We start from the raw sequence: 22,184 nt of genomic DNA, 5'->3' as shown, positions 1-22,184 counted from the left end.
CAAAAGGTGGAATAGAAGTAGGGAGTCTCCTCTGAGGCAATAATCATGATTTTCAAAGAAGTCACTCAACCTTGTAGCATGACTTGCTCTAAGATGTTTGGGTCTATAGAATCATGTCCACAGTGGAAAACTTCAGTGGGCTTCCTATGTACCCAGGCCTGGAGAGTTATAAGGGGTAGAAAAGTGGGGGTACTTTCAATGACAAAGTGTCTCTTCTTGACCCAGATTTAGTCTGGCTCCTCTGAGTCCTCATCCCAATTAGGACTCAACTTCTGCACTTCTGCGCTGTTCTTTGCATCTTCCAATCTGAGCTGGAAACTTGCTAAATTGGTTTAGTGAGAAACCCCCACCCCCGATGGCTGATCAGATTCCTGTTTCTCCCCACCCCAGCTGCCTTCTGCAAAAATCCTGTTATGTTGATTCAGCCAGATTCACCATGTCCTCCCCACTCACCCCTAATGTTTCCTTAGTAATTTTCTACCCAGTGACTGATCCTCAAACTTCACCTGCGCCAGAAATTCCCACTTGAATATGTTGTAGGCAGAACTCAGCCCAGCGGGCTTCCCTGATGGTTCAGTGGCAAACATTCTGCACTCTCAATACAGGGGGCCTGGGTTCATCCCTGGTCAGGGAACTAGATTCTGCATGCCACAACTAAGACTGGCCGCAGTTACATACATAAATAAATATTTTTTTTTTTTTAAATTGAGCCCAGTTCTATGCTGGGGTCTCTTTTCCCATTACAATATTTCCTGAGTAAAATCTAATTTTATTACTTTAACTACTGGCTGGCTCTAGTTTTCTTAGATGTCAAGAAGCAGCTCAGAACTTCCCTGAGGGAAGTGTGCTGAGCCAGTGAGGTGTCTGCAATGATGTTCTGGGGGTCTCACTAGCATTTATGACAAGGTACAAAACATGACCATCGATGGTGAGAAAAGAACAGGACATGGCAGGTCATGAGGGCTGTGAGCTCGGCCCCTGTGCTCTTGAAGGGGTCACATTCTGTGCTTGTTGAAATCTGCAGGAACTGACAGTGAAGCCCCAGATGAGAAGCACCAGAGATGACAGGAAGAGAATAAGAAGGTTGGGAGCTGCAGAAACAAGCAGGACAAAACTAGTTTCGAGATGAATTCGAGAGAGAGGACTTCTGAAGAGGAATGATTTCATACAGGCAAGAGAGAAGAAACACATTCCAAACTCTGAAAACAAAACTTTTTAGAGGTCAGAGTTTATTTCTACTTTAACTATACTCAAGGAACTTTCAGAAGGTTAAAAGACCCGGTGATATCTGGGTTTAATATACATCATAGCGAGGTGCTGATAGTTGTTGCCTCTGTTTCAAAACCCTCAGGCTGACCGTGGGCAGTTCGATGTCTCACTAATTCTTCTGGTTCAAGAGAGGTGTAGTCTGAGTTTCGGCATAATCCATACAAGAATATCCCTCCAGAAATGAGGATTAAAATGATGCCAGAAGCAATTATTGTCACTGAGAGGGAGAAAGGTAAATGATTACCGAAGAAGGCTACCACAGCAATTTTGAGGAGCATAATTATTAATCCAATACGGAACCAACAGATGGGCTTGCGGAATTCTTGCTTTAGTCTTTGAAACCAGGTCCACTGACCACGCGCTTGAGTAGCTGGGATCATGTCGAGTCTTATCTGTAGGATGAGGGGTGGGAAAAATTGTTTGTTGTTTAGTCATGAAGTCATGTCCGACTCTTTTGCAACCCCATGGATGATAGCCTGCCAGGCTCCTCTGTCCATGGGATTTTCCAGGCAAGAATGCTGGAGTGGGTTGCCATTTCCTTCTCCAAGGGGTCTTCCTGACCCAGGAGTTGAATCTGTGCCTCCTGCATTGGCAGGCAGATTCCTTACCACTGAGCCATGTGGGAAACCCAAGTTAAAAATTAAGGTGAGAAAAATCAAGAGGTTGACCAGGAACCTATCTCCCCAGTTGGCATGACAGTACTTTTGTATCAAATTTTTAATTATATTCACTGAGTTACCAAGTGTCCTGATAGTATAAAACAAAGGACTTCTTTCTGGACAACCTGGGAATTGAGTTCCAAAGAAGATTGACAGAAAATCCAGGACGATGAGTACATATTCTTAAGTTCCTTTCACTATTTCTTTCAGTAACCTCCAAGAAATCATCTATCACAAACTTCTAGATTATATCCAGAAAACACTACAGAATTGGGGCCATGACCCATAGACCTGAGGTTTGCCAGAGGACATGGTCGCATCTCATTGAACTATCAGCCAATTCTCAAATGATTCAGCAAATAATTATGTACCTATGTACCACATGAAAACATTAACAAGCTTCTGCAACACAGTGGAGAGTAGGGACTGTGTATTGTGCCTTTTTAAAACTTGTCTAAGTGTTTGTAAATTATGATTAAACGTTTTTAAAAGACTCAATTTGCTTGCACTGTTAAGAATTTTTCCATTATATTTTTAGTTTTGTCAAGAGGATTTTTATGGGTGCTGAGGTTAAGGTAACACGGCTTTTGTAAGATGACTACAAAGCTGTTAGAATTGTCTTTTCAGCCCAGCATAGGTAGATGTGTGACCTCCTTTCTCATTTCTTCTAAAAAGGTTGGTTTATTCTGATGTTTCTACTCTCCTTGATTCAATTTTGGTAACTTTTGGTAACACTCTTTGGTGACTTATTTAAGTCACCATACGTTTTAGGGTATTATGTCAAGTGAAATAAGGCACACAAAGACAAATGCTGCATGACCTTACTTATATGTGGAGTCTGAAAAAATAAAACAACAAACAAAATGAAAATTGACTCATGGATGCAGAGAACAAATGGGTCGTTGCCAGAAGCAGGGCCGAGACATGACTGGGTGAAACAGGCGACAGGGATTAAAGGTACAAACCTCCACTTATAAGTCACAGGGATGAAATACACTGCAAAAGAAATATGGCCAATAAAATTTTAACTTTATATTGGAACAGATGGTTACTAGACTTGCTGTGCTGATCATTTCATAATATAAATGCAAGTATAAACAGTATACCTGAAACTAACATAATATTGTATGTCAATTATATTTCAATTATAAAAACTCTCTAAATATGGCCAGACACAGAATTAATGTATTAGCATTTGTTTAAATAAATGGTGAGAAAGGAAAAGAAAACCGTATTTTTTTTTGCCTAAAATGCCAAGTATTTTTTTTTGCCATGAAGTTTTACATGAACTTTTTTATAGCTTCTTTTATCTGACTAAATTTCTTGCCTCATTCATACAATTTTCACTTTTATTTTGGCTTGCCACGTTTAGCTACTTGTCACCTTCTTCAACAACTAACTTTGAGTGTTACCAGGCTTCAGTTTTCCAGCTTATTTTGTTCCCCTATTAAACTACTCCTCCTGCATTTCTATTGGTTTTATTACTGTTTTTTCCAGAGTCTTAGGTTGAAGGCATGTTTTAGTTTGTCTGGCTAAATAAATAAATTCTTTCAAGTTTTTCCTGGAAAAAGTGAAACAGGTGCTTCAAAGGGGGAAAAAAAATTTCCTTGACTGGCGAGAGGCATTACAGACAAGCTATGGTAAATGATCATTTGGGAGAAATATACTTTGTATGCACAGAAAGTAAAAACATGCAGAGGGCTTCACAGATTACACAGTGGTAAAGAACCCCCCTGCAAATGAAGGCGATACAAGAGACTCAGGTTTGATCCCTGGGTGAGGAAGATCTCCTGGAATGGGAAATGGCAAACCAGAATACTGGCAACTCCAGTATTCTTACCTGGAAAATTCCATAGATGGAGGAGCCTGGAAGGCTACACAATCCATGGGGTCTCAAAGAGTCAGAAACTCCTGACACATATACACAGAACATTGACAAGTAAGGGAAAACGGACAAAAGGTAAAACAAGAAACACATCTGAGGAACTGCAATGATCACTGAATCTTCTTTAGACATACCTGAGTTCACCTAGTAACAGGGGAAAGCAATATTCAATGACTTTCAAACATACCACAACATATATTTTTTAAAAACATAGTTCCCTTTACCTGATTAACTGAATCTCCTTAATAACAAATAGGCAAACAACCAACAGGCAAACACATTTCAAGATGAAACCTTGAGCACAGCACTGCGTTTCTTTTATAGGAGACAGGGTCGTGATTGGATAATTGCAATAACGTGGATTCTTTGGAGAGCGTTTATCACCTGTCAGATTTCATCCCAATTGATCCAACGATAGAAAATGGTGAGAGGCTGAGCACCTTGCAGAACACTCACGTATCATATACTGATTAAGGATCGTGCATTTATGTAAAACACTAGGAAATCATAGGTTTCTTTATCCCTGGGATATAGTCATGGTTTCATTTGGCTTCACTTGATGATTTGGTCAAGATGAGGGAAGTCTCTTTCCTTAGCTATCACCCAGTTGGTACCCGTGGTTTCCAACTGCCCTGAGTTTGAGAAGCCTGGGACTCTTGTTTTTAAAGATTTTTTCATGTGGACCATTTTTAAAGTCTTTACTGAATTTGCTACAATATTGCTTCTGTTATGTTTTGGATTTTTGGGCCATGGTGGATGCAGGATCTTAGCTTCCTGACCAGGGATTGAACCTGCACCAATTCATGAGTTTTTGAAGTGCAGTTCAATGAGTTTTGACATATGTGTACATATATTTATCGATGAAGGCATCAGCACAAATACGGTCATAAACACATCCACTGCCTCCCAAAATTTCTTTGTATCTCTTGGGGACCACATCTCCCCTCCCATTCCCAAGCAACAACCACTGATATGCTTTCTGTTACTATATTTTGCTTGATACTGAGAGAAGTACAATTAAGAAAAGAGAACTTTTTAAATTAGAATAGAAATTTTATGAGTGAAACTTGAAAAATATAAATGGTTAAAAAAAGAGAAGCAAATGAAAAGTTCTGTTTGTATAAAACAACAATAGAAAATACACTATTCTCATGTTTGGGATGTGGAGTTTTGGATATTATTTTCTTGCAATGTTTAGTCTTTTTTTTTTTTTTTGACCACAGGGCTCAATGTATGGGGATCTTAGCTCCCTGACCAGGAATCGAACTGGTGTGCCCTGCAGTGGAAGCTCAGAGTGCTAACCACTGGATAACCAGAGAAGTCCCTAGAACACATCAGTATCTGGTGGTACTCAGGGAGAAACTGAAAGGGATTTAGAGGCATCTATATGAAGTTTGTGGAGAAAGCAATGGCAACCCACTCCAGTACTCTTGCCTGAAGAATTCCATGGATAGAGGAGCCTGGTAGGCTGCAGTCCATGAGGTTGCTAAGAGTCGGACACGACTGAGCAACTTCACTTTCACTTTTCACTTTCCTGCATTGGAGAAGGAAATGGCAACCCACTCCAGTGTTCTTGCCTGGAGAATCCCAGGGACAGGGGAGCCTGGTGGGCTGCCGTCTATGGGGTCGCACAGAGTTGGACACGACTGAAGCGACTTAGCAGCAGCAGCAGCAGCAGCATATGAAGTTTGTGCGGGAAAATGCAAAACATTTTCTGTTATCTGGAATTATATTAAAGTACACCCTATTAGGAAAAATTAAATATTGAATTTTTATAAAAACTCCCCAATAGTAGGTTTTTATATTTATAAATGAGAAGTTTGAACTTGCTTCTGTGAACATTAGTTCTTCTTATCAAAGCTGTTCGAGATATAATTCACGTTAACATATAATTTACCCTTTGCAAGTGTACAGTTCAGAGGGTTTTAGTATTTTTTTCCACAAGACTACAACCATCACCATGAATTCCAGGACATTTTCATCATCCCTCAAGGAAACCTTGTACCCATTAGTAGTTACTTCCCATCCCCTCCCTCCCTCTGAACCTGGCAACCACTGATCTACTTTTTGTCTCTATGGCTTTACCTATTCTGGATATTTTATATAAATGAAATCTTACAATAGATGGTCATTGTGTCTGGCTCCTTTTACTTAATACAGTTAAGTCCCCTACATACAAACTCCATTTCAAGAGCAAACTCGTAAAGTCCAACGAAGTTAGTTAGGTACCCAACTAATGCAATCAGCTATATAGTACTGTTTGACCACTTCCAATTTACCTTGATTCATGGACCTAGCATTCCAGATTCCTATGCAAGATTGTTCTTTACAACATCAGACTTTACTCCCATCACCAGTCACATCCACAACTGGGCGTTTTTTTTCACTTTGGCTCCATCTCTTCATTCTTTCTGGAGTTACTTCTCCATTCTTCTCCGGTGGCATATTGGGCACCTACCAACTTGAGGAGTTCATCTTTCAGTGTCCTATCTTTTTGCCTTTTCATCCTGTTCATGGGGTTCTCAAGGCAAGAATACTGGTTTGCCATGCCCTTCTCCAGTGGACCACGTTTTGTCAAAACTCTCCATCATGACCCATCCTTCTTGGGTGGCCCTACATGGCATGGCTCATAGTTTCATTGAGTTAGATAAGGCTGTGGTCCATGTGATCAGTTTGGTTAGTTTTCTGTGATTGTAGTTTTCATTCTGTCTGCCCTCTGATAGATAAGGGGCTTATGGAAGATTCCTGATAGGAGAGACTGACTGTTGGGGAAGCTGGGTCTTATTCCAATGGGCGGGGCTGTGTTACCTCCCTGTTTTTTGGCCTGAGGCCAAACTATGGTCGGGGTAATGACTGTAATGGCCATCTCCTTCAAAAGGACTTGTGCATGCACGGCATTACTTTCCTGACAAAGGGCTGTTAGGTAAAGCTATGGTTTTTCCAGTAGTCATGTATGGATGTGAGAGTTGGACTATAAAGAAAGCTGAGCATCAAAGAATTGATGCTTTTGAACTGTGGTGTTGGAGAAGACTCTTGGGAGTCCCTTGGACTGCAAGGAGATCCAGCCAGTCCATCCTAAAGGAGATCAGTCCTGAATATTCATTGGAAGGACTTAGGCTGAAGCTGGAGCTCTGATACTTTGGCCACCTGATGCGAAGAACTGACTCATTGGAAAAGACCCTGATGCTGGGAAAGACTGAAGGCAGGAGAAGGGGACGACAGAGGATGAGATGGCTGGATGGCATCACTGACTTGATGGACGTGAGCTTGAGCAAGCTCTGGGAGTTGGTGATGGACAGGGAGGCCTGGTGTGCTGCAGTCCATGGGGTTGCAGAGTCAGACATAACTGAGCGATTGACCTGAACTGATACAGTGCTGTAGTGTGATAGGTTTACAAAACTTTTCAAATAGCACATTAAAAGCAAACACAAAAATCAAGGAAAAATATTTTTAATCTTATGATACAGGACCTAGGACAGTACGACAGCTGGCATTAAGGGGTTGGCATTGAGTGAACAGGCAGGAAGGGTGACTGATGGAGGAGGGAGAAGATAGTCGCATTGAAGGATCACCAGCAGTAGGAGATGGAGGGCGAGCTGCGATTTCACTCACCCCTGACGTTGTTGGCACAGGTTCTAGTTCTTTGCTAGATTCAATTCTATCCACCCTCTTGCTTCCAGACACCCTGGGCTTGAAATAAAGATGCCCTACTACTGTACTCTATACAGTACTGTACAGTACGTAAAAGCACTCCTCACAGAAGATGCACACGTGACAATATATGCCAGACACGTGAGCCACCTTACGTGACTGCACATACAAACACACATTCCCACATTCAAAGTTCGGACTTGGAGGTTAACAGGTCATAGTATTTTCAAGGTCCTTCCATGTTGTGGAATGTATCAGTAAGTCATTCCTTTTTGTGGTTTAATAATATTCCATTGAATGGACATATTACGTTTTGTTTATCCATTCATCAGCTGATGGACATTGGGTTGTTTTTACTTCTTCTCTATTATGATAATGCTGCTATAAACATCCCAAGTACAAATCTTTCTGTGGACCTATGTTCTTAACGTCCTTGGGCGTATACAAAGGAATGGATGTGGTTAACTGTCTTATGCCTTTTCAAAAAATGGCCAGACTGTTTTCCAAAGCAGCTGCACCATTTCATATTCCCATTTGCAATGCATTCCAATTTCTTCATATCCCTCTTGTCTTTTAGGGTCAAGTGGTATATCTTGTTGTGGTTTTGATTAGCATTTTCCTATTGACTAATGATGATCATCTTTTTAAGTGCTTGTTGGTCATTTGTGTATCTCTTTGGGGCTAATGTCCATTCTGACCCTTTGCTCATTTAAAATATCGGATTGCCTTTTTATTTCTGAATTATAGGTTTATAGTGTTAAATACACCTTCCCATAGAACCTAGTTTCTATGGTAAACAAATCAATTATGGTAAACCCCTACATTAAACGTAGTATACTCACTTTAAACAGTCTAAAAGGACAATGGAGTGAGAAACTTTGTGTTTCAAAAGCTTTCATGATTTAAAAACCTGGAGAACCACCTAAAGCTCTTATTCCTTTAGTCATTCTATTCATCAATGACATGATCTTTGAAAGCATGCCTCAGTTTGTCCTTCCTGTGCTAGTGACTATATCACTTACTACTAGACACGTACACTCCAGTTCAAATTCAGTGGGAGTAGCTGCAAAGTCAGTTTACTGCCACAGGTATGTTTGACCATGATCTGAAGTTTTATAGTCTTTTCTCCTGAGCTTCCTCCCCTAGGAAAGTAAATCCATGTAGGGTGAGGAGTAATCTGGGGGAATAAGGAAAGGCTATGGGAAATAAGTATTTTCTTGCCTCCAATGTGCAGGATTAGATCCAGGGCTTCTCTAATCGGTGATAGTTAATTTCCCTCATCAAATGCATGCTAATTCAGTGATCTGGAACCTTGGGCCATGGAATCAATTATTTTATTTCTGATTCAAGGGTCTTTTCCAAGATCCATCTCAGCATGGGGGCCATGAAACTGGAGTTGGTCACCAGTTCCATGGCTGATTCGCATGTAAGTCCACCAGTGGCCTGCAGACAAGCTCTGGATATGTCTGCACAAATTAATGTGATGGAGCTGTCAAGTGAACAACTGGTTGAAAGCAGATGAAGAAAATAATTATTTCATAGGCATTCAAGTAAAACACCAGCAAGATTTGGAATGTCAACAGTGTATCAGGAAACAAATGTGACACTTTAATAAACACAACCACGAAGAAGCACTGTATTTTCCCTCTATTATATTAGCAAATACACAGAACAACAACAAAATAAATGGACTTACTTCCAACTACTGGTTCTTATACACCCATGAATATGTATCAGAGTTACTTGTGGAGGTATTAAAAAATATATTGAAGTCTAGGTAGGCCTCACTCTGAGGTCGCAGCAGGGGTCAGAGTCAGAACCCAGGTATTTCTTTTACAAGCTCTTCAGATAGCTGAGTTTCCTGCTGGTTGAGTCTCTGATTTTAGGTTGACTGGGGTACTTTGGGTTTTTTGGGTCGCCGTGTCAGGGTACGGGGGGCTTTTTTCACAGAGTTACTAGCAGTGGTGAAGAACTTGGCCTCTGGCTTTTTGGGAGTCTGTCTTGGGTCTTTTTTCCCCAGGGAAGAGTTTCTTTCTTTCTCCACCTCTTCTTTGACTCTGGCCTTCTTCCCTGGGCCTTTCCCTGGGGTCTTGGGCTCTGCAGCTATTGGGGTCTCCAGGGCTGGGGAGGGCTTTCTCTTCTTCCCACGAGCTGTGTTGGGACCAGGACTCTTTTTCGGAGACTTCTTTCCTGTGGCAGCTTTTTGTATCTAAGAAAAAGAAAAAGGTAGGTGAATACAGGCCAGACTACTGACAATGTAACCCAAAGAGCTTCTGTTCCTAAAATTTAGGGAACCCCTAAAAGGCACACTGCAGCACAAAGAGTTAGGAATGGCTTTTTCCTTCTGCCTTGCAAACATTTTGAAAGGCAGCTGCATTTCATTATTAATGACTGTAGAAAGGACCCTACATCTTCTTGGTGCAATCAGTGGAAAACCATCTTTTCCTATGGCTGGGGCTAAGGGCTCCGGGAAGCACACGCTGGGAGCACAGCAGGGAGACCTGTGACCTCATCCTGACTCTTCTTCACCCCCAGGAGTAAATTCCCTATATGTGGGTTAGGGCACTTGGGTTACCTGCTGAAAACCAGGTTGGCTGGCCGGTTACCCAGTTAAAACCAACTGTGGAGCGTGTTAGAAAAATGCAGGGACTGTACTCCAGGCTGGAACGCCTGGATTTTCCAAGCACCCTAGATGATCTGAGGACAACATTCCAGCAATGGACTGTGTCCCACACAGACAGACAATATAGACAAAACTACCAACAGGACTTTGTTTCTGACAATGTAAAACAACAAATGGAAATTTTGAAAAACATTAAAAACATGATGAAACTTTCTTATCTTTCCCCAAATTTCCTAGGTGGTTCAAAAGGCACACACACTTCTACACTCTTTTCCAACCATGCTGCACAGCTTGCGGGATCTTAGTTCCCCGACCAGGGATCGAACCCGGACCATGGCAGTGAAAGCGCTGAGTCCAACCACTGGACCTCCAGGGAACTGCTGACACTTGAATACTCTTGAATCATATCACCCTGGCAGCGATGCTTTCCCCTCCAGCATATCACCTTCCAGTCACATTAAAACAAATACAGCTTACTTCTAGAAACAATTATACTGCTTGTAGTAAACATACTAATTATCAACATTAATTTCAAATATATTTTAAAAATCTCAATTAGCACTTTGGGGATACTTTAAAAGGAATATTTTCACTAACAGAGGAAAAGTATAATTCTCTTGAAGATTTTAAGGATTACTGTTCCAAAAATATACATAATAGGTAAACTGCAGGGACAGCCGTGGGACGATCCTGACGGGCTATGCCCAGAGAGGCTGTGAGTCTCCCAGACACATGGTGAGGGCCACCCTCCAATCTCTTAAAAACGACCCACTGCTCCCCTCTGAGGTCTCTCCCCAATAGCTGGATGGATACTCTGAGTGAAAATATTAACAAAGCACCCCAAAATAAAAAAACTCAGTTCCTTTAAACCACCTCCTCTGAAACCCATGAAGTCAGACCTCCGTTAAGAGCCACGCAGGGCCAAGTGTTTGCAAAGGTGTCAGAGGCAGGACCCAGCACCCAAGTTTCCCCTCAGGTAAGTTTTCTGAGATGAACTCTGTGGTGACTGAGGACTCACCTTCGCAAACTGAGTCTGCTCTTCAAAACCACAGGCAACATGGTTAATTATTAGCATTATTAATATGGCTGAGTCTCCCATGATTCCAAGGTACATGAAGAAAGCACTGGCTGACTACAGGTCACTCCAATATTTAAGGAGGGGGGCAGAGTCAGTCAGAGGTTCTTGGGGCTTACCCTGGCATTTTTCATCCCTTACTTCATAAATTTCTACAAGAGCTGCCTCCCAGGTATAGCACTCCCTGTCCCTCAGCAGTGCCTACTGGCACACGTGGGCCCCAGAACCCATCCACAACAGGCACCAATATTAATGAAAATACCTTGGCGCTTCCTGCAGCTGGAGTTTCCTTCAATGGCACCAGCAATGGGATTTCATCTTCAGAATCGTCTTGTGCTTTAGGCAGGGTGCTCACCCCTCCGGTCTCCTCCTGGGGTGCAGGGTCCTGGGCTGGAACATCCCCAGTTTTGGGGGCCACTGCATCTGTGGTTGGGGCAGGTTTGGCCTTTCCAGCCTGCTTTAGAAGCTTCTTTTCTTTCTTCTCCTGCTGTCTTTTAAGAGCTCTTTCTTTCTTCTTTCGGCTTTTCTTTGATACCTCCAAAAAGAACCAAGCGTAATTTTAAGAGTGGAATCTTCTTAGCACGTGTAGTCAGGTCTTTCGTCAGCTCCTGACAGGACCTAGACCTGCACAAGATCCAAGCAAACGAGCCCCACTGCCACCACTTGAAAGCCAACTCCACTTTGTCTCAAAGCCATAGCTAAAGATGCATTTTATGTGGTGAATTCTATCCAGAATCTGGGTATGTAAGTGTGTGGTCACCGGCTGTGTGGAAGTCAACTCTGTCTATAGGCTGAGTTACGAATAATTTGGAACTGTATAGTATATGTTGTGAAATAGCTGGTCTTCCATACATGCAGGGTTCCATACCTACAGACTCAACCAGATGTGAATCAAAAATATTCAGGCAGGGGGATCCCCAAAGTTCAAAACAGCAAAACTTAAATTTGCTGCACTCTGGCAACTCTTTACATAGCATTCACACTGCATTCAGTATTATAACCTAAAGATGATTTGAAGTATACGGGAGGATGTGTGTAGTTTAACTTATATACGGGACATTGTTGTTCAGGCATGTAAACAAACAAACAAACAAACAAGACACTCACTGGACACACGGATGAACACGGCTGCAGAAAGACTGAATCAACTAGGAGACTGGTCCCACCAATAACAAAAGGGTCCACTTTCTCTCCTGCCACTTTTTACAATAGTACCAGCAGTATTTAAAACCCACAAGCCAGAACCAAGAGGCATGTCAGCCTCAAGCAGTCTTACATTTTGCGCACGAATAACCAAGTACTCAACAGCCTAGATTTTGGGTTTCCTCTTCCTCTCAGCCTCTCCTGCAGGCTCCTGTGAACCTCTGTTCTCTCTTCTTGGGCTGTGCTTACAGACATGATGAAGCCTGTCCAGGATATGAACTTCTACTAACCTTTTTCAACAGGTCTCGTGTGCGGAGTCCCTTGGCTTCACCCTGACTGCTGACAAAGGAAGAGAAGACAGGCAGGGAAACCGACCGCTCAGTCTTCACGAACAAGAGCTTCACGCTCTCCCACTTCTGAAACAGAGAGAAGAGCAACGTCACCCATGCGGGTTTTGCTTCTTTTATAGACTGACTGCGAGACGTCTGCGAGACCGTACCTCCGGCAGTTTCTGCGAGAGCCTTTTAGCAACAGCAACGACATTTTCAACGATGTGCTGAATCGGCATCCCGGTGTGACCGATGCGGATAGTGCTGGAAAAGCATCCGACAGAGATGTGAAAATGTAATTTGCATCTCAAAATAAAGCGTAGGCTGGTATGTGACAAACAGAAGTGCACAACTGAAACATTTTTTTTAGGGTAGAAACACTAAGATCTTCAGGCCCTTCATTTATTTTAAGAGATGATCATCTTTCCTGTTCTAGAAGAAATACCCTCCTCCTGAAATATCAAGAGGTGATTAGCACTGCTCTCTTGTGACCTAGATGGGAGGGAAACCCAGGAGGGAGAGGGTATGTGTATATGTACGGCTGATTCGCTTCACTGTACAGCAAAAACTAGCACAACTTTGTGAAGTAACTATACCCCCGCCATCAAAATAAGAAGTGATTGAGGAGCTGGCACATAATTGTGTGAGGCTGGGAGTGTCAGTGGGGAGGGCCACAGGCAATTCCACCTGCCTTCTGGAGAACACAGGTCCCCGGGCCAGCCCTCAAGCTTTGCTAAGGGTGATAAACCCCAACAGTGGCTGTTCTGCAAAAGACCCACTCCCAGAAGGACCACTTACTATCTTTATAGCCCCTCTGCCCTGAGGCAGCATCAGCTGCTTGTGGAACAGCTTCTGGCCAAGAGCAAAACTATCTCCTCAACTGAAGCAGAGGGCACCCACGGGCCAGTGGGGAGCCCAGAAGTGCCCACAGCTCAGCCACCAGGTCCCCTGGTCCTACCAGCTCCCACTCTCCCTACCAGGGGAGCTGACAGGCAGGCTGGCTGTTGGTGGGGTATCTGCAGAATGAGGGTGACATGGGCTGGTGATCCCACTCCTCTCATGCCAAAGAAGGGGCTTGCCCATTCTGTGTGCCCACTGGCACTGACCTGCAAGCACACCCTGAACCAGGCCTCTGACCCTCAAGCTAACTGATTCCCATCAAGCACTACTTTTATGTCAGCCTATAATATATAGAGTGGGGGGTCCAGGCCTAACCATCACCTCTACTTAGCTGCTTAACTCACCCAAGTAGGACGGTTCCCACCTGCAGGCAGAAGATGACACCAGAGTCCACCAGTCTCCCCAGCCATACCCTGCCCTAACTCGCCTGGAGACACTGCTGAGGGCTGGCCTCCCTGGTGAGCAGAGCCAAGACACCCTGTTTTGTTATGGATGTGACCACTGGGTCCACATGGGCTTCTGGGGCATCTCTGGGTGGAAAGGCTCTACAGCCCTGCCCTACGGCAGCCGCTCATCCCTACATCACAGATGTCCCAGTCATCAGATTACATGTTTTATGAAATGATGCTGAACTATGTTCCTCCACACAACTCAAACTTAACCCTCCCTTCAAGCACTCAAACTCAACCTGCTTTTCAGTCTAATTTAAAGAAAAAAAGAAAGAAAAAGGCTGAGCTTCTATCTGTCCACCTGAAGGCTGGGATGCAGTCACTGTCCTAAGAGGTCTTTGGTGGGTGTGGGGATTCCACCCAGCTCAGCATTCCAGGAAAGAGAAGCTCCATGAGACCATGTTGAGATATAAGACGGGCTGGTGAAACAGGGGAGATGCAGAACTCACTTCTCAAGAAGTTAAAGCAAGACTGAAGTGGGCCTTGACTTTAAGGGACAAATGCTGGTCAACAAAGAAACCCAGAACTATTAACATTCCCTAAGCATTGGTCTTATTCTCCTGTTTTCTTGAACATCTGGAGATGCCCTATCCAATACAGTAAAAGTCAGCAGACATGCCTTTTTAAATTCAGCTAAAAACAAGTGAAGTTGGAAATTAAGTTCTTCAGCTGCAGCAGCCACATCACAAGCTCAGCAGCCACACGTGGCTCATTCTCCTGTGAGACTGCACAGCCACAGACCGTCTCCAGCACTGGGGAAAGTTCTAGGGGGCAGCACCGTTCTAGAGAACTGAATACTCCTAAGGAATAAATCTTAGTTTATCTGAAGAATCTGATTTCATTAACACTATCTTATAAATGTTTAAACAGCCACCGCTGTTGTTCAGTCATTGAGTTGTGTTCGACTCTGCAACCCCAATAAAACCATTACTAAAGATAAAATTAAACAGAGGCACACCTTCACGCCTTTTACCTACCTGCAAGAGCCGCTCTTAGAGATGTTTAAGACAGTTCCCCCAATGCAGTCGTTGATCTCTCTAGATAAAGTCTTGGACTGAAGGTTTACAGATACTGGAACCCTAGAACAACACAATGGCTCTTTACTGCAGCACATAACAGCCATAAACATCACGTTACTCAAGTCCAGTCACTGCTGAGAAACTTACTTCTTTCTGTTGTAGAAATGCCTCCCCAGATGTGAGGGCAAGAGCCGCCTGATTCTGGCATCTGTAATGAAGAAGTCAAAACTACCCAAGAGGCGGAGCTTGGCTTCATAGGCTTTATATTCCTTTTTTAAAGTTCGGAGAGGAATAATCTAGAAAATTTAAGAAAATGTAAAAACATGAATGTACAAAATAGTAACAGACTCAGTGACACAGCAAACAAACTTATGGTTACCAAAGGGGAGAGGGGAGGGAGAGGGGCAAATTAGGAGTCTGGGATCAACAGACACAAAACGACACTGTAAACCAACTATACTTCGATAAAAAAGAAAAAGGAGAAAGAAAGCAGAGGGGAAAAAAAGAGAAGTATAAAAACACAAAAACACTAAGAACCTGGACAAGAAGAAGAAATACAGGGACAATTTGTGTTTAGATTCTAAGATGCCCTGGAGTCACAGCTGAGTAGACACGAATGTGCCTGAAACAGTGCAGGCACTAGGCTGACTGCTGGGGACACAGAGGAATGAGCGGGACCCTTGGCTAAAGAAACTGCACCGCCAACGACAGAACTGGCGAGAGGTGCTGAGCCGGAGGCAAACCCAGGACACCCCGAAGGAGAAAGGAGCAATTTAACAGAGCAACCTTCTGTAAAATCTTCAAGATAGAAACATCGCTGATGTACATGTAGAGCTCTTAGGCCAACCAACCTCAACCGCTCATTCGTTACAAGCTAGAGGGAATATGCCCTACCCAAAGCCAACGAGAATTTAAAAGGGAAAATTAAGTTAAAAATTAAATTCCCAGGAGAGGAACATGAAATAGGTAATTATTACTTGTCACTTCAACTGAAATCTTTTTTTTTGGCGGCGGGGGGGAGGGGTCAGGAGCAGGTGCAGGGCAGAGCCAAAAGGCATGAGGGATCTTAGTTTCCTGACCAGGGCTCAAACCCAGGGCCTCTGCAGTGGAAGCGCAGGATCTTTACCACCGGACCACCAGGGAAGACCCTCTTGTCACTTCAACTGTAGTTGTCTTGAAAATATTAACCTGCTCCCTACCTGAGAAATGGTTTTGATCCCATGCTTGTTTAGAAGCTTCTTATAATAATGTTCTGTCTGTTCAGAGCTTAGATTTGGTTCATCTTTGGTAAATAAACACACGTCTGCTAAATCTGATCGAATACCATGAGGCAAAGACCTGCAAAATACATGAGACACACCAAAGAATAAAGCATTTTAACAGATCATATATACATTTATATTCCACAGAATACACAATCAATCCAGTCATTACAATAAACTTTATTCATGGTTTTTAAACAAATAAGCTACTGAGCACAGCACACACATACACACAGTTTTCAATGGCACAGAAAAGTTAAGATTCAAATACTAAATCACCACAAATATCCACAGACCAAAATAGCATTAACATTTGGGATGCGGTTAAGAGTTAAGGACACTCAAAATAGTACAAATGTACTATAATTTGGCCACAACACACATGGCATTTAAGTTCCTTCCAGGGTTCAAACCTATGCCTCCTGCATTGGAAGGTGGAATCCTACCCAGTGGCCCGCTAGGGAAGTCTGATCATTATTTTATATGTTTGGTATATATAGCACTATGAAGCGCTAGAATAATCCATTTTCATCAGGGCAGTTGTGGTTTAGAACGCCACCTTGCAGAAACCTCTGGGCTCCATAATCATAACTCTTATGAGCTGAAACAGAAACCAGAGCAAACCCACAGGGACCAGCAAACATGCGTTATGCTGAGTCTCAAAAAGGGGAAAAAAAAAAGGCTTAGCTCGGGTGCTAGGTCTATGTGTCCTGAGGAAACATGTCCTTAGTTTAAGAGGAGAGCAAGCCTCAGCAGCAGGACTTGGACAATGAGATGGTAAGAGCTGAGTGGTTGGGAAAACAACCTGGACAACGTGAGGGCAAAAGTGCGGAATAAACAAACAACACAGCCGGACATGTGAAGCAGTAACTAAAACAACATGGCTAGGGCTGCTCATGGCGATGAGTTGAGAGTCTGAGGGTTAAAGGGGTCTTCCCAGTTTGTAATCATTCTTAAAAAAAAAATGTTTTTAGATGCCTTCATTGACTTTGTTACAATGTTTCTGTTTTTTGTTTCTGGCCAAGAGGCATGAGGGATCCCAGCTCCCCAATCAGGGATCGAACTTGCCCCCTGCGGTATTAGAAGGTGAGGCCCTAGCCATTGGACATCTGGGGATAACATCTCTAATTGTAGTTATTCGTAACCCCTATCCTCCACTCTTATGGGGGAAAGAAAAGCTATCCCGCATCTTGCTTTCTATAACAGATCTAGCTTCGGAAATGAAGGATTCCACAGAGAGGAAGGTTACCAGACAGAATATAGGACACCCAGTTAAACCTGAATCATTTTTTAATTATGTCCCCATGCTACATGAGACCTACTTACACTAACAAAAAAAATTCTGTCAAATTTTTAATAGTCTCTGTATATAGGAAAGAGTTTAGCGCCTCAGTAATTTTAGCTTGGAACTAGTTAGACATGGGAAGATAACAGATTATATGAAAATACAAAAGCTGCTTCATTTAGTCTAACCTTTGTCCTCTCAAAAACCAGGTTTTCAGATTCAACAGAACTGAATCTGGCTTTGGTCAAATCATCCACCAACCATTCAGAAAACTGACGGAATTTTTAGAAAATTTAAGCAGGTCTAAATCCGATGGTTTTCAAATCAGATATTTTGAGTTTGCAAGGTTTCCACCAAACACTAAGTTGACAGTTGAAACAGCCAAGCAGTTAAGAACAGCAAAAGCAGAAAACACGAACTTACAGTCTGACCCTCAGCTCTTTACTTGGAATTTTCCATAATACCACCATTAAAAAGAAATTTTCATTCTCATTCAGAAGCAATCCATTCGCGTTTTTCCTGGATCTGGAATGTGCCAACAGAGCCTCCACTGCCTTCTTAACCTGCAAAGTGGAGATAAACAAGTCAAATTTCAATTGAATTTAGCAAAATTCAAAATCTAGCCCCTCCCCAGAATTTGCCCCTGCTCAATTTCTGTTTTCGCAGGTAATCTCCACAACCATACTCATCAAGATTGTGCAATCTGTAATCAGAGGAATGCAGCCACCTGAAGTCCAGTGGTTAAGACTGCGTTTCCACTGCAGGAGGCACAGGTCCCCGCAAGGCCAAAACAAAACATTAAGCGGGAGCATGCTTCCCCTGCACTCAACAATGAAGGCAGCAAACCCCATAAAAGCACAATACATCTGCATCTCACATTTTCTGAGTGCCTATTATGCGCCAGGCCCGCCTGGCCCCCTTGCTTTGTTTGCATCACCTTCTCTGATCCTGGAGTGGAGAATCCATTTTTAAATCTGAGGAAGTTACCAAGGATCAAGTGACTTGGCCAAACTGCAGCGGGTATGTGTATACATACAGCTTATTCATCTTCCTGTACAGCTGAAACTAATACAACGCTGTAAAGCAACTATACTCCAATAAAAATTAATAAAAAATAAAGCTTTCTAATTTGCAGCTTTATTTCTAACAAAGCCTAATCAGAATGTTAAAGTGAAAACCAGTCCATCCTAAAGGAAATCAGTCCTCAATATTCACTGGAAGGACTGATGCTGAAGCTGAAACTCCAATACTTTGGCCACGTGATGCCAAGAACTGACTCACTGGAAAAGACCCCGAGGCTGGAAAAAAATCGAAGGCTGGAGGAGAAGGGGACGACAGAGGATGAGATAGTTGGATGGCCTCACCGACTCAATGGACATGAGTTTGAATCAACTCTGGGAGTTGGCGGTGGACAGCAAGGCCTGGCATGCTGCGGTTCATGGGGTCGCAAAGAATCGGACACGACTGAGTGACTGAACTGAAAGGGAAAACTTGGTAGGACACTCCTTTAGAATACCCAGAAGGAGTCAATAATCTGGGCCTGTTTTAGAGACATTCCCCTTTCTCTTGCCCCACTCTATTGCTGTTATAAGGTGATTCCTTTTGTGTTCTGATACCTACTCATCTTGTGAAAAACTTAAAACATTTAAGCAATGTTAAACTCGGAGAAGGGGACAGCAGAGGATGAGATGGTTGGATAGCATCACTGACTCAATGGACATAAACTCCAGGAGATAGTGGGACAGAGGAGCCTGGCATGCTCTGGTTGGACACGACTTAGCAATGGAACAACAAAAACTCTGTGAGGCAGTTCAAGATGGAGTCACAGTGGCCAGCAGGAACTTCGTATCAGTTGCTTTAAGACATATGCAAGCAATTTCCCTGGTGGTCTAGTGGCTAAGACTCTGTGCTTCCAACGCAGGGGCCTGGGTTCCAACCCTGGTCAGGGAGTTAGATCCACATACAGCAACCAAGAGTTTCCATATGAGGCCACTAAGACCCGGATCTGTCAAATAAATATTTTTTAAAAACCTGTGCTAAGACTGCAAGTGTCTCAGAGTGATAAACTGAGAGTGTTACTTTAGATGAGAAATCTGATGGGCAATGTGTGTGGAATAGAAGGAGCAACTGATAGAGCCATGACCCACTCCCCTGTAATAACTGTGTGTGCTAAGTCTCTTCAGTGGTGTCTGACTCTTTGGAACCCCATGGACTCACCAGGCTCCTCTGTCCATGGGATTCTCCAGGAAAGAACACTGGAGTGGGTTTCTATTTCCTTCTCCAGAGGATCTTCCCCACTCAGAGATCAAACCCTGCGTCTCTTATGTCTCCTGCACTGGCAGGTGCGTTCTTTACCACCACTCCTCAAAAAGAGACTCTGGAGCCGAGAGACGTGAAGTCTCCTCGCTGCTGAGAGCTGTTCCAGACGGATACTGCCGGAGGCCTTGTTTCAGTAGGAGCCTGCTTCCCTCTCGGGCTTGTTAAAGAGACCAGCTGCCGGACTGCTGCTTGTGCTGCGACGCCTCCTCCCAGGACTTCTCCTTGGAGGCTACTCTGTGTTCTGCGCTAATTATTTGCAATCAACTGAGAGGTTTATGAATTGTCAGAAACAAAAGCAAAAAAGGCAAACGGCAGGGAAGCAGAGCCAGGTAGGCCTCACTCCAGGGCCCCAAGGTATACCTGAAATCCAATTCAAGGTGAGGGACTCGCCTGGCGGTCCGGCGGTTAGGACTCTGAGCTCGCACTGCAGATGGCACGGGTTTCATCCCTAGTCGGGGGACTAGAACCCCGAGAGCCGCGCGGAGCGGCCATTAAAAAAAAAAAAAAAATCAACTCAAGAGAGCCAGGCCGCAGGGCTGGAGGAGGCGGGCGTCTAGCCGGCTGTTTAAGGCAGCGGGAAAGCGGAGGACACTGCGAACGAGCGACCCTAAGGCCAGAAGGCGTCCACACCGGCGCGGAGCCCGCCCTCGGAATCCGCGACTCACAAGGCCTCGGCCTCCCCGCTTCCAAACTCCCCGCCCGGGGGCCACTCACCTGCTCTTCGTCCAGCTGCTCCGGGCCGGCCGGGGTCTCCGGAGTCGAAGCTGAAGTCTCGGTTGAGGCTGACGGCGGGATAGAAGCCGAAGCCTCCATGTCGCCTTCACCGCGTGGAGACTCGCGTGCCAACCCGGGAGCTCGGTCTCCGTGCGCACGCGCGGACACAGGCCCGTAGCCGGAAGCTGGGAGGCGGGAACCGGGCGCTCGCGTCACTTCCGGGAGCGCGGGGTCCAGCGCGTCGGTGTCGCGGCGTCAGGGATTGGCGGGCTCGAGCAAACTGAGGTAGGCTCCCCCTCTGCGATCTGAGTCGCTACGGCGAGGGGCATAGATGCCTCTCGTTTCTTCAGCTCCAGGTGTCTGTGAGGCGCGGGGAGCAGCCTGGCAACGCCTGGCTCTCACTCTTCCGCGAAAGCGGGCGAGCGCCCTGAAGCGGAAAAGAAGGCCCGCTGTGGGTGGACCCCCGACTTGGGAGCAGGAGGCACGGGGCGTGGGAAATCTGGCTCCACCACCTACCTGGCGGGTGACCTGGGGCGAACCCCCGCCGCTCCCCAGGCACAGGCCCTTCCCCGCCTGTAGGTTGCGTGCACGGGAAACACCGTGCGAGTCGTTAAGCGGTGTGGGACCCGAACGGTGAGCCGAGGCCGGTCTCCTGAGCTTCGAGTTTCACAGAGGCGGGAGGTAAGAGCAAGAGCAGGTAACGGTGCAGACTGCAGAACGGGAGAAGGCCCCTCTCCCTCCCCGCGGCCCCGCAGGAGACCACTGGCTACCTGTTTCTCCTGGAGCTTTCCAGGGATGGTCTACGTATGTTTGCTGCTGCTAAATCACTTCAGTTGTGTCCGACTCTGCGACCCCATAAACGGCAGCCCGCCAGGCTCTGCTGTCCCTGGGATTCTCCAGGCAAGAACACAGGAGTGGGTTGCCATTTTCTTCTCCAAAGCATGAAAGTGAAAGTGAAGTCGCTCAGTCGTGTCCGACTCTTCGCGACTCCATGGACTGCAGCCTATGAGGCTCCTCCGTCCAAGAGATTTTCCAGGCCAGAGTACTGGAGTGGGTTGCCATTGTCTTCTCCGTCTACGTGTGTTTAGGAGATACTTATACTTTTTTCTCTTTATGGATGGTTGGGCTTCAGTTTAGTTTTTTTTTTCTTTTTTAAGACAAGTAGTAGGCTCTATGCCCATTGTTCTGTACGTTGCCCGTTTCTCTTAAGGTATCTTAGAGGTTGTCCAAGTCAGTACTTATGGCTTTGCCTCTTTTTTTGTTTGTTTTTACAGCCATATGGCCTTTCACCACGGAGGTAAACCAGAGGTTTTTTTTTAGGAGCTTTTTGATGGATAGTCAGGATAGCTCATTTTGCAAAGAGCTACAGATAACATGTGTATGTATGGCTGAGTCCATCTGCTGTCCACCTGAAACTCACAACATTGTTAATTGGCTATACTCCAATACAAAATAAAAAATTTAATTAAAAAGATTAAGTACAAAATACTGTACATAAAATAGATAAGCAGCAAACATTTACTGATAAAGAAATTAGCTGAATCGCTGTGTTGTACACCTGAAACTAACACTATTATAAATCAAATATGTTTCTTAAAAAGC

General features: G+C 44.3%; 1 protein-coding gene across 1 annotated transcript; it reads right to left on the bottom strand.

Annotated features, from left to right (window-relative positions):
- Positions 1-9,123: 9,123 nt before the first annotated feature.
- Positions 9,124-20,710, bottom strand: RSL1D1 (ribosomal L1 domain containing 1). The gene is made up of 9 exons (XM_068968756.1): positions 20,583-20,710; positions 17,973-18,112; positions 16,202-16,340; positions 15,150-15,298; positions 14,961-15,062; positions 12,805-12,898; positions 12,596-12,721; positions 11,425-11,697; positions 9,124-9,673 (listed from the first exon to the last, which is right to left on the bottom strand). Exons 1-9 carry the CDS (start codon positions 20,679-20,681, stop codon positions 9,347-9,349), a joined length of 1,449 nt encoding a protein of 482 aa, XP_068824857.1. The 5' UTR covers positions 20,682-20,710; the 3' UTR covers positions 9,124-9,346.
- Between the last annotated feature and the right edge of the window lie 1,474 nt (positions 20,711-22,184).

The sequence above is a fragment of the Capricornis sumatraensis genome, chromosome 3 (assembly GCF_032405125.1).
Source record: "Capricornis sumatraensis isolate serow.1 chromosome 3, serow.2, whole genome shotgun sequence".
Classification (NCBI taxonomy): domain Eukaryota; kingdom Metazoa; phylum Chordata; class Mammalia; order Artiodactyla; family Bovidae; genus Capricornis; species Capricornis sumatraensis.
Note: the sequence above shows the minus strand (reverse complement) of the source record. Positions and strands in the feature narration are given on the sequence as shown.

Coding starts and splice junctions, on each gene's coding strand:
- RSL1D1 (XM_068968756.1), bottom strand. CDS start 20,681: ATGGAGGCTTCGGCTTCTATCCCGCCGTCAGCCTCAACCGAGACTTCA. Junction 15,063..15,149: donor CATTTCTACAACAGAAAGAA/GTAAGTTTCTCA, acceptor GTGTTGTTCTAG/GGTTCCAGTATCTGTAAACC. Junction 12,722..12,804: donor TCTCGCAGAAACTGCCGGAG/GTACGGTCTCGC, acceptor TCTCTGTTTCAG/AAGTGGGAGAGCGTGAAGCT.